General features: G+C 44.4%; 1 protein-coding gene across 3 annotated transcripts; it reads right to left on the reverse strand.

Moving 5' to 3' along the window:
• Nucleotides 1–1,808: 1,808 nt before the first annotated feature.
• On the reverse strand, nucleotides 1,809–6,551 carry LOC125539994 (vacuolar cation/proton exchanger 3). Of its 3 annotated transcripts, none has more exons than XM_048703555.1 (12): nucleotides 6,442–6,551; nucleotides 5,045–5,266; nucleotides 4,731–4,798; nucleotides 4,633–4,661; nucleotides 4,346–4,542; nucleotides 4,058–4,270; nucleotides 3,697–3,831; nucleotides 3,243–3,359; nucleotides 3,100–3,153; nucleotides 2,753–2,869; nucleotides 2,462–2,555; nucleotides 1,809–2,344 (listed from the first exon to the last, which is right to left on the reverse strand). In XM_048703555.1, exons 2-12 carry the CDS (start codon nucleotides 5,264–5,266, stop codon nucleotides 2,331–2,333), a joined length of 1,260 nt encoding a protein of 419 aa, XP_048559512.1. In that variant the 5' UTR covers nucleotides 6,442–6,551; the 3' UTR covers nucleotides 1,809–2,330. The 3 variants fall into 3 exon arrangements, with proteins under 3 accessions (XP_048559512.1, XP_048559510.1, XP_048559511.1); XM_048703553.1 differs by lacking the exon at nucleotides 6,442–6,551 and adding an exon at nucleotides 6,154–6,433; XM_048703554.1 differs by lacking the exon at nucleotides 6,442–6,551 and adding an exon at nucleotides 5,705–6,052.
• Between the last annotated feature and the right edge of the window lie 5,955 nt (nucleotides 6,552–12,506).

Raw genomic sequence — 12,506 nt, forward strand, 5'->3', positions numbered from 1 at the left:
CCCCAATGACGGCGATCTCCTTCTTTTGTTCGTCCGAGAGGCTCTCCCACAAAGATTTGGAGCTCAAAACCATGGCGGGTGTGGTGCCGAGAGAAGATAGGGAGCAGAGGAGGTTAGATGCGGCTGTTGTCAGGTTTGGCGTTTAAATAGCAGGTGGATGTTAGGCCAAGCGGCGAGGTGGTTAATTGTGGCCGACAAACGAACAGACGGGTGGCGTTCGCATGCGGGTGCCGGAGGTTCCTCGGCAACTGTACATGTTTAATGGAGAGAGGTAGATGGACGGGTGTCGTTCGAATGGAGAGAGTAGGCGCGTGCACCGGAAGCGGCATGGGCGACATTCTCGGCCGGTCTGCCGCTTCAATGTCAGCTCTAAGTGAGAGGTTACGTCCGCTCTTGGCCGGCATGAATGCCGCGCTGACTGCTTCGGATGAGAAAGGACGCGGGCGAGGGAGAGGGCTTTGGGTGGGTCAGGGTTGCAGGACGTGTACGTGGCAGCTGTCCGGACCGGCTAGTAGACATATACATGACCATGTTGGCTGGCAAAGTACGTCCAGACCGGATGAGGGCGGTTTAATGGTCCGCGTTGGAGATGCCCTTAGACTACAAACTTGGAGATGGTCCGCGTTGGAACATGACATAGATTTAGAGTTCAACTTTCTGAATGATCTTTTCTTAGAAAACAAGTTTATTTCTCTTTAGTGTTCTGAAATATAAGGAGGCATGTCAAGTTCTGAAATGGCATTCCTGCTAAATGCTGATGATCCTTCATGTGCTTGTCGACTAACAAGATTGTATTCGTGCCCAATAGGTGTAGCGGTGTGCGCGTGCACACGGCACTTCGTCTACAATTCAGAGTCTCTTGAGGTACAAGATGTTAACCTGAAGGAAAAACAGATGCATCTCCTCTGTTGTTTTTCTTTTCTTTTCTTTGCAGGTTCCTATGTTGTTTGTTACTAACTGATACTTCCCCGGTTCACAAATATAAGATGTTTTGGATGTTATAAACTGAGATTAGTGAACAAACGCACTAAAGCGTGTCTATATATAGATCTGATTTAAAAAAAAAGAGTTAGAACATCTTATATTTGTGAACGGAGGGAGTAAAATTATCATCTGCTTGTTCTGAGGTTGGTAGTTGTTCTCACGTGTCAACTGCCATTGTGTGCCTGGTCCACCCTAAAAATTTAATGTGCCTAATCCCTTAATCACAATGCACTTGATTACTTACGTACATGGCTAGACACAGCTAACTAGTTCCAGCAGTCATGTTCTGAAGTCTTTGTGCTTGTTAGTGTTGCTGAATAAGTAAATGTTATCTGATAACCCGTTCTTTTCCCCTTTGTAACGTTTTTCTTTCGAATTTATCATTGTTAGATGTAGTCTGCGTCTGGGTTCACAAAGTTTCTGTCAGTTTGTGAAGCGAGGGATGTTCACTTCTGAAGCAAATGGTGGCACAATCTGGTTGCCTGTAGCCTAAACCAGAGTTTTATTATTTTCAGATAGTTTCACTAGTGTTGTAGCCTGAATAACTTGCTATCGTGTTCGCCTGTAGCCTGCAGTTTTTGAACTAGAAATATATGTGCATTTTCTTCATCCACAAAAAAATGCATTTTATTGAGAGAAATATATATGCATTTCTTATGTGCGATCCTGCTTATACCCTAATACCCATGTAACTTTCAGTGGGCTGCTGGCTAATACCAACCAAACAGTTGGGACAGAGTGGGCCGTGGTGGGACGCCCAAGTATATTGACCAGCACATGGGCTCACTTGGAGGCACACAGGCCAGGCTGGGCTAAATCCAAGGTCACACACAATAGGAAATGCCACCATAAAAAAATTTGTAAGATACCACAAAATTGGCCCGTCTCAATATTCACACGTATGTGAGTCTGACTGTCTATGCATATGTATGGTTGATGAACCAACAAACCACCCCATAGAAGAAGAAAAACAGAGGAAGGAAAAAAAAAGGGCCTTCTTAACTCTTCAATTCAATAAATCGAATACAGCAGACTTAGGGCGGGCGGGCGGGCGGGCTTGTTGCTTCTGTATACATAAGATGGTGACTACCAATAGCGCCCCTCCTCAAAGCTTCGCTTAATTCGCAAGAGAAATCTCAAAGGGATTAACCCCGCAGCAGTTTGGCTATGAAAGGGACCAACGCACGATGATCTGGTGTTGGCGTGTCATCGTTTCAGTCAGGATGATGCTTCGGACAGGCTGGGCTTTGCTAGAGGAGGAGCGGGGGCGGCTTGTCGGAATAAGATTAGCGAGTCATCGGGGGTATTTGGTACAGTAATTACAGTGTTCGTTGTTGGTGGTGCCGTCAATCATCATCGCCTGCAAGAGAGTCATGCGTTAATACTTGCATGTTCATTCCCTTCAGGCAGCAACTGAACTATCTCGATCATGGAAACTAGAAGAAAATCTATATATATCCGACGAATTAGTGCTTACTGGCTTGTGGATCGACATGGACAAAGAAACTGGCAGCAACTATTAGATAACACAGAACCAGCATAAGTCCTTTCAGATAGTTTGCAATGCCATCCTGCATAAAAAAAGAAAGAGAAACAAATAAGCACATGATACTGAAGCTTTACCAAGATGGATGTCTGTAGCACCGTAATACATCAGCGCAAAGGGTAAACTAGAAATATGTCCTCAAGGAGTACAAAACACCTTACAAGCCCACCATGCATGTTTATGTTTAACCAAAAGACTCTTGGTAACCGCTTAAGAACTTACCTGTAGCATAAATGCCACGACAAGCACTGTTATGAAGAGAGTTGCTGTCTCAAATAGTTGGAAATTCAAGTCCATCTTTTGCCCCATCATCCAACCAACGACAACACAAAATGGAATCTGCATTAACAGAGAACACATGTCAAGTTTCAAAAATAAGAAATCAGGCATGATGCGCAGACAAATAGAGAAAGTGGAGGAATAGCAGCAATCTACAAACGACACAGACCAGTAGAACATTTAACTCCCTAATAAACAAAAAATGACCAGAACTGTACTTGGCTGAACAAGTGCTAACATTCACACAGTACACAGATATCACAATGGGATATTAAGTTCAAAAGCATTACCACAAACATTGATATCTGCGTTGATGATCCAATTGCAACACCTATTGTTATGTCCTATAGCAGCGTAAAGCAAATGCAAAAACAGTTAGGAGGATGCTGAAGGAGGAAAAACACCAACAGTAACCACATATACAAACACTTACGAGCTTATCTTTCATCGCAAACATTATTGCGCTAGCATGTTCTGCTGCATTGCCCACGATAGGAAGCAAAATAACACTGATAAAAGCCACTGGTAGGTGCAATGAATCAGATGCTCCCTGGCAGCAATAGAGCAAAACAATGGTCAATTACATCCTTGCAGAGTATACAGTTAACCTGTAAGATTGACACTATATTGGTACTCTCTCCGTTCCAATTGATAAGACATGCACGCTTTCAAGATTTAACTTTCACCATCAATTAGACCAATAATGTACGAGTCATGTGACTTAAAAATTGAAGATGCACATTTTCCCTGACACACTGAGTGCACATTATCAACAAAACGGATTTTCTTAAGTCATCAACTAGGTTAGCTTTAATTAACTTCAATTATAACATATGAAGAAAACTGATAATTTTGTTGTCTTTTTCTACTGGGGAGAAAGAAAATACCTCAATGGCATTAACCAGGTACTCAGAAAGGACAGAAATCCATATCGTTAACACTGCAAGCCACGCAATAGCCTCCCACATGCTAATCTCTACCTCTTCATCTTCCTCGGTGGCATCCTCATTAGGCACTTCTTCCTGCAATTTCATAATATTGGTGCAACCTTCAGCAAATGATGAGCATGGTTTGCAGCTATATTTTGAAGTGATCTTCTTTAAGGAAATTTATTAGTTTATCATATGGCGTTCCAAATTGAGAGCACCAATATAGTTTGTCATCAGCAAGGATACGCCTATGGCATATATTATCAGAGCGATGGTCATGTCATCAGCAAGAAGTAAACAATTGAGGTACCACACTTACACTGCCAATTTGACTGTAACTGCTATTCCGTGCACTTAGTTGAAAATAAAGATAGCTTGCATATGCCACGAGCATAATACAACTACTGAATCTTGAAAGAGCAAGCTCAGAAGCTCCTTGCTGTATTTCTGATTTTGTGAAATGAAGGACAGCAGGAAACATCAGCCCCATAACAGCCATCAACAGTAAACCTGAGTTAACAACAGCAGTTGCCTGTTGTAAAGAAAATCGTGAGTTCACTATCAGAGATTTCCCTTGGAAAACTAAAATCAACCACACAAACATCACCTTGCTGAAGACTTGGTCTTTGTTGCGATGAATAATACCACCAGCAAAGAAAGCACAACCAACCACCAATAGCATATTTGATAATATAGAACCCAATAGCGATTGCTGAACTACTCGGATCATCCCATTTTTCAAAGCATATATTGCTATTATCATCTCAGTTGCATTCCCAAACGTGGCATTCAGAAGGCCTCCAACTGCAATTTGGAGAAAAATAAGATATTGTACTTATTTCAAAAACTATAATTTCCAGTAAGTTATTAACCAGAGTGATAAAAGTGACATACGTGTTGGACCAGTGTATACCGCGAGCTGCCTGGAGAACAGGAAATGATGTCAGATTTTAACAAAGTCAGGAAACTAAGTAGAGAGTCTGGTAACTCACTCAGTTGCATAACCCAGACGCTCAGCTAACGGTGTTATTCCTAGCATGCTGAAAAGAAAAATCACTCCCTGCAGGTTTGATGAAATATAAACAATGTCAGCATTCACTGATCATCTGTACTTAAACCTGCCGTTGAACTACTGAACAAACGATATGTTCCTGAAGATCAGTGAGTAAGATCATCAGCTCTTGCCAAAGATCTCCAGGTGGTGTCGATATACAATTATTAGTTGGAGTGAAAAAGCCTACAACTAGTGATATATATAAATTAACGCGCCGTATTAGAGATCAATCTCCATGAACAACACACTTACATGCCAATCCGTAGTGTAGTACAGAACGATCGTCGCAGGCCCAAAGGGCATCAGCAGGTTGAGCTTGGAGGTGAATATGACGGTCCTGATGCTCTGCAATACTCTCTTCACGGTGGTGTGCAAGCTCCAGGATGGGATCATGGTCGACCGCAGCACGCCGTTGGGCACATCCAGGCCGTTTGCCTTGAAAGCCCCCATCTCGATCTGATGATTCTCCATCATCTGCATCCACAAAAAAGGGTGTTATTCGTGAGCAAACAATGCTGCTAAAAGAAGCAACTTCCCCAAAGCCAGGTGCGAACTCAATTCCTATTCCGCGTCAAAGCGGCGGACATGACGTGGGATACGGGGGTTCACCGATTTTGTTTGGAAAAATCAAGCTGCGCCCGCAGCGGGGCACCAGGTCAAGTTTCCGAGCAGAAAAAAAAAATCCTTAGTCAACTCAGATCGATCTTGCGAGCTGGAGAGGAAGAATAACCCGACTGAACTATGATCGGATTAGCAGGGCACGACGCGGCAATCAGATCGGCGGCAACTGGCTGGACTGGGGGGAAAGAACTATTCGGATCTCGATTGCTCGGTGGCAGGGCAAACCGAGGAATCAATCCCCAAGGGACTCCCGGAACAACCCGTTGAATCAAGCTGGCTGTTTTCCCTTACCTACGGAGGAGGAAGAACCCAATCCAGGCCTGTCCAGCAGCACTGTGCCCGGCCGGCCGGCTGGCTACTGAGTAGCTGTCGGCGCCGAATCGCGAGGAAGAAGAAGCGGGCTCGGGGAGAGATCAGAGGCGAGAAATCCGCGGGAGCAGGAGGAGCATTGGGCTGCCGGAGCCGGGGAAATCTCGGGATCCTGGTGCGGTTAGCCTGGCACTAAGCGAGCACGGAGGAGGGGAGTAGCGGGTAATTGTGCTCCGAGGAGGACGCACGACGGCACGGCACGGCACGGGGGGAAGCCCACTAAGGCACTAACCCAGCACCACGACGAATACTAAATTCGAAACCAGCACCACCGCCACTACTACTACTTGCGTCGACCGAAATCCGAGGGGATATCGCTCGACAAACATCACCTGAATCTGACACCGCCAGCACCACCGCCAACAACTAACCTGGGCGACGACCGGCGGGGGAGTCGGGAGGATCAGCAACAGCAGGCGGCCGCTAGCGCCCTGGGGAGCATCGCTCGCTCGCTGCCGGCGGCCCAAGAAGGCTCGGGGGAGGGGGAGGAGGAGGTCAAAGCCAGTCGTGGTGGGAACGGAACGGGTCCTCGCCGGCCGCCGAGGGGGACGGGAGGTCGGCTCGGCTCGGCTCGAGGGGGCACGGAATTTTGCAGGTTCGGAGTGGGTAGGCGCTCGCTCGCTCGCTCGCTGCTCGCAATCACAAGGGCCGCGCCGCACCGGGAAATTCGGCCGGCTTCCGTCCCGCTTTCGTCGCGTCCTTCCTCCCGTGGCAGACGGGGCACGCACGCACGTTCGGTTCGGGGTGGGGGGACGTCTCCTCCATGTGACTCTAGACCGACTTGGTGTTGGTGTTGGTGCCGGCTCGTGCTTGCGGCGTCAAGTCGTGCCCCCCTTTAGTGGTTGTTTGGATACCAATAATTAAACCTGATTTAGGAAAACAAGTTTTAGGAGTGTTTTTAGGAAAACCTGTTTTAAGGGAGAATTTTCGTTACCAGGAGTTTCTGGAATAACTCGTTTGGGTGAGAAAACGTTAAAACAAGTTTTGGTAAAAGCGTGTTTGGATTAGTTAGTACTATGTAGACGCCGCTTACTTTCTCCTGTGTCTCTCTGAACTCAAGTCGCCTCCGCTTCTTTCCCAAATCGCCGCCGCAGCTTACCGTCTATGTTCCTCGAGGAGCTTGACCTAGCCCAAGCTCCCCACGCCATCAACGGCTCCGGTGACCGCCGCCACGGCAACAAAGCCGTACGGTTGCGCGGCTGCCGCTTCCCGTTCCACTCTCCTCACACCGTCAACGGCCCCGGCTCCGGCGACCGACGCCACCACGGCGATGCCGTATGGTTCCGCGGCGTGCAGTGCAGACGTGGGGCGTCCCATCTGTTCTTCGCGGCGGAGGCCTACCGGCGGGGAAGAAGGGCACGTTGTCGCGGTGGATGACTCGCGACTATGGTTGATGGCGGAGGACAAAATCCGCCCCCATCTTCTAGACCCTTCACTACCGAGGCATCCAGGGAGTCTAGAGCGTGCTCGACGCAGCCCGAACTACTTCCAGTGGATGAGTATGAGCTGCCCTCTTCGTGGCATGCTGGATCTGGAACTATGGTGACAGACTCTTCATTCAGATAATGTGAGGTAAGCTTCTCTCTAGCTCAGTAATTTTATATTCTCAAGGTCCATACCGAACTTGCTGTATGATGTGTGAATGGACAAGAAAATGATTTTAGCATTGAAACATTGAATGTAAAGCTTGTGAATCTACAAATGAATGAAAAATCTGTCGATAGTTATCCAATGTACCTATAAATAAAAATGATAACAACTATTTTAGTGCTTAATTAATCATCTTCATCTTCTTCTTCCTGAGTGGCATGCTGTTGGAGATTACTCCACAACTGTCGAGCGATGCTTGCACGTACTCTTTCACCGGCAACTCGATCATCTTCTTGTAAGTTTGCTTGCCCTCGAACTTCTTGGTCACCGGTGTCAACATCTCCTTGTGTTCCCTCTTGTTCATAAAGCTCAAACAACTCATCATTCCTATCAACCTTCCTTATGAAGTTATGGATGATGCAACAAGCCATAACAATTTGGACCTGTTTTTTGTAAGGATAAGGGATTCCTCCATTCCTTGTTAATATTGGAAATCGAGCTTTTAGAACGCCAAAAGTACGTTCTACAACATTCCGTAGTAGTTGTGTGTGACGATGATTGAACAAATCTTTCTCACTACTATATCGACGTTTAGTTCCACGAAAAGAACCAATGTGATAGTGATCTCCACGATAGGGGGCAATAAATCTTGGAGTATTTGCATAGCCCGAGTCCACGAGATAAAACTTACCTGCATGTAAAGTTTGATATCACTCTCAAATTTCCTATTATATCATTACATGTTTGATACAATGAGACAAACTTTACTTGCATGTAAATTCATGTATTTTTTATTTTTACCTTCTGGGACAACAAACCCACCATCAGTAACAGCCCACCTTAATACGGCTTGATCCGATGCGGAACCTTCCCATCCAGCAGCCACATATGAAAATGTCATGTCAAATGACACTACTGCCATTACATTTTGAGAGGGATAACCATGCCTATTTCTGTAAGGAGTTTGTTTATCAAGCTTGATTTTTGCATTAATATGTGTCCCATCAATTGCTCCCATACAGTTCTGTTGAGAGAAATTTAGAATTAGAATTGGAGATTTGAACTTTGCTGCAAGTAATATCCGAAAGGAACATGTTCTTGAGATAGAATATATACCTTGAAGTATGGGTAAAACCTTGAGTCGCCCAATATTTCGTTGGGAACTTCATTGGGCGGATCTGTTATGTAAACATCACATAAGCCATTAATGGCTTTTAATACTCTCTTGAAATGCCGACTTATTGTTTCTCCTGAATGTTGAAATCTATTCTGGATAACACGGTTCCTAACATTGTGACCAATTGTATGTAGAAATATGACTAGTTGTTCATTGACGTCCATCCGTTTTGTATCCGTAAGTAAATTCCTCTCGCACAATGCATCTCGCAATAAGTAGAAGGTGTGCTTATCAACACGAAGTTGTTCATAAAATCTAACTGGATGTCCTTCCAACCACTCTCTAGTCTTTTGCGCACCAGTTAATTTAGAGGTATTACGTGGTGTTTTGAATAGCCTTCCGAACAGCACATGTTGCAAAAGTGACATTGCAGAAAAGTCATTAATAATCATTTGCCCAGAATCAGAATAGTCTCCATCTGCCATATCTTCCATGGTTTCCCTGCAAAATTTCATGTAGCAACTTCGGTTAACTGTCGGAATTTCTACAATGTTATTGTTCTAGAGCTGATAAATTTTCTGCTAAATGGTAGGACAAGAATCATTGAATGAGTGATAGGAGAACATTGAATGATTTCGGTGACAAATTTTACTCGCTAGGTTGATGATAAAACATGGAGATATGTACTGACGCAAAGAGCAACATTGCATCATTGCTGTTTAAACCAATGAACCAAAAGGAAAGGTATGCCATCAACTTCCCTCACTTATATCTTAAGCTTATGTATTTGTAGAACACACACACACACACAAAAATATAAATCCAAGTTCTGAAGAGGGATTTATATATGAGACCATATATAACTAGTAGCACGAACCAAATAAATATATAAATTTGCATATTGATTATTTGAACACAAACTTACAGAAGGAATTTATGGAAATTGCAAATACAACCTAATCAGAAAACTAAACAGTACGCTACAACAGGTAAAAAACTACGCATTTTCAACCCAGAGAGACCGAGTCTCTTCATCCATCTCAATGAAAATAGCCCTTTTATCAACATGTTCAAATGCTTGTGCAGCTTTCAATTTTTTGTTTGGTTCAACATCAGGCATGCTATTTAATATCTGCATACATGCTTTCACTGAGTAAGCTTCTGTTTGCTGTGCTGCATTTTTCTTTGATTCAGCAATGATCAGTGATGCATCTGCGAGGCGATCAATTGCATTAATAGCATCATCAGCTGTTCGCTTTTGCCCTTTTGAAGTGTTTTGCGACCCACTTGCATTGCCCTTCTTATTTTTCTCGACCTTAGTGGTGTTAGGCTTCTTAGGACAAGCAACAGGGGAATCATTTGTTCCATCAGATTCAACTTCTACTATCTCATTCAGATCAATTTCAATTTGTTCTTTGCTGGTTCCACCTTTCCCTTTGCTAGATATAGCACCAACTCCTGATGCGGTAGAGCTAGCACAAATGTCCTGAAGGTCTATCCAACTAGGCCACACTTTGTCTCGGTATTCTTGAATATTCTTGTCCTTCTGCAGTTTGTTAGTTTATTGTAAGTCCATTTTTCAACTGTATGATATAGCAATATTTCAAAATTAATGTGTTTCAACTTACCGATATGAGATCCGCCCAACTTTCTTCTGAAGCTTTGATCATTTTATCATCGTCATCCCAACCAAACCATGTGTGCTTTAGAAGTCTGTCCATGCTAGCATAACAACTCCTGTAGTACTTATGACGATTTTTTATTTGTTGCAACTCAAGTTTGTCTACCTTTGACTCATTGAACTGTTCTAGGATTTCACGCCATGCTTTCTTTTGTGTATCCTGTTCCTTCCTTACCTCCATTTTGAGTTTGATCTTTTAATATGTTGAGCAATATTTTGTCCTCTGAAGATTTTCATGTGTGGCGCTTTATGGGCTGCTTTTCGGTCTTTTCCTTCTTAATATTTTTGATTTGGTCATCCATATTTTCCTACATGTAAACAAAAACAATATAAACTACTACTAGTTAAATCACTTAGGCAGAAAAAAAGGATTTTTTATTACCTTTTGGCCCTACTTATCTGTACTAGTACTATTTACTGCCAATGGTCTTCCATTATGATGGAAGTAATTATGATCTACTAAAATCAGTAGAGTTGTGCTATACACACGACAAAATATGGACTATGTTTAAAATCCGGCCACACATGCGCGCATACATCGGGCACCGGCCGCTGGATTTCGATGCCGTGCATGCATCGGGCAGCAGGATCGTGCATGAAGCAATTTCTAAATCAGTATCAAGGGTATCGCATCATAAAAGAATTGTCAACTTTGTACTGAAATTACATGACTACGACTCAGGCTGAACTACGACTAGTGCATAGAGAAAGTTTGTCTATTCATCACTCGAGTAAAGACATGTTGGCAGAACTTTGCAATTTAAGTTCCATACTTGCACTTGTTTCCTCAGAACATGAACAATTTTGCTATAAGTTTGAGTATGTTCATCAGTTTCTGATTATGAATCTTACCTGTAGGCTCATGAAGATTGATTTCTTGCTGCAAACAAGTCGAGGAAGGTAGCTCTTGTTGTCCCAGCAGGGTCAGCAGCGTCTGATTGGAGATCTCAGCCTAGCGTCGATGGCCAGAAGATCGATGATCACAGCCGTTATCGGCGGCCAGCCATGGAAGAAGCACGTACCTAGATCCTGTTTATTGATGTTTGTGATGCCGGCATCCCTGTATATATATAGAAGCTTGGAAAAAAGGGCGCGTGCTAGTTGCGCGGGAAGGCACAGTTGGCGCCAACAAGTTTGTTGAGGAAGACGTGGAGGAAAAAAATGTCTGTTTTATGTAACCAGGTTTCTATAAAAACGAGTATTAGTCGTTTTTCACTAGACGCACTTTCCTGGCTTTGTGGAAACCGAATTCTGCTTATCCACGTTTTTATTGGGCCACCCAACCGTGGTTTTAGTTTGTTACACGGTTAGATCGGATTACGGGAAACCAGCTCTGATAAAACAGCGTATCCAAACAAGACCAAAATGTTGGAAATTTCCTTGGCCGTCTGGATCTCGGCATGGGATTTTTCCTTTGCGGTGAAGTTAGGAGGAAAGGTCTTAACAACATTTTTCCTGAAATGTGGCCAGCTGGCTGGTTATGGGCTCGTTAGGAAAGTATTGATGGACCGAGTAGCATGTCATGTTGCAAAGGAGTTGCTTGAGTGATGATTCTCAGAAAAAGAAAAAAGGGAGTAGTTTGAGGAAGAGTCTCTGCGTCTTTGACAATCGGGTTTTTTCACTGTGCCTGCGTTGTGGAAAGGATTCATATGTGAAATAAGAACCCTAATAACTTAATAATGCAGCTGCGGTATTTGGCAGCGTCCTGCGCACCCTGCACGACCGTTCGATCTTGATGGGCGGCTTGATGGGCGAGACAATGGGACGCGCGGTTTTGAGGCACAAGTGGCAGACGGGGGGGGGGGTGGGTTAGTGGTGAGGCCATGTACAGTGGTTTCAGGGCAAACCGCCACCCACCTTCGCCGCTTTTAGAGTTTGATGGATCGAGTAGCATGTCATGTTGCAAAGGAGTTGTTTGAGTGATGATTCTCAAAAAAAGAGAAGAGTGGTTTGAGGAAGAGTTTCCGCGTCTGGTTTTTTCATGACACCTGCGTTGCTGCAGGGATTCGTATGAAATAAGAACCTAGTTACTTAATAATGCAGTTGTGCTCTTTGGCAGCATCCGGTGCACCCTACACAAGCCGCCCAATCTTGTGGACGGCTCCGCAGGGGAGGCAATGGGACGCATGGTTTTGAGGCACACGTAGCGGATAGGGGCTGGGTTAGTGGTGGGGCCATGTATAGTAATTTTAGGGGGAACCGCTGCCCACCTGCACCGCTTTCAGTGTTTGGATTTTTGGGAGTCATCTCGCTGCGGTTCTCTCTCTCGCATCCCCTCCATTTCTCTCAACGATGGCGAGTGGGATCGACGATTTTGGCGGTGATTCGCTGTCGTG

Source organism: Triticum urartu, chromosome 2, assembly GCF_003073215.2.
Source record: "Triticum urartu cultivar G1812 chromosome 2, Tu2.1, whole genome shotgun sequence".
NCBI lineage: Eukaryota > Viridiplantae > Streptophyta > Magnoliopsida > Poales > Poaceae > Triticum > Triticum urartu.

Excerpts from the sequence above, each read along its gene's own strand:
- LOC125539994 (XM_048703555.1), bottom strand. The coding sequence starts at position 5,266 with ATGATGGAGAATCATCAGATCGAGATGGGGGCTTTCAAGGCAAACGGC. Across the intron at positions 3,832-4,057 it reads GTTACAGTCAAATTGGCAGT|GAAGAAGTGCCTAATGAGGA; the intron begins GTAAGTGTGGTA and ends ATGAAATTGCAG. Across the intron at positions 3,154-3,242 it reads TTGCGATGAAAGATAAGCTC|GACATAACAATAGGTGTTGC; the intron begins GTAAGTGTTTGT and ends ACGCTGCTATAG.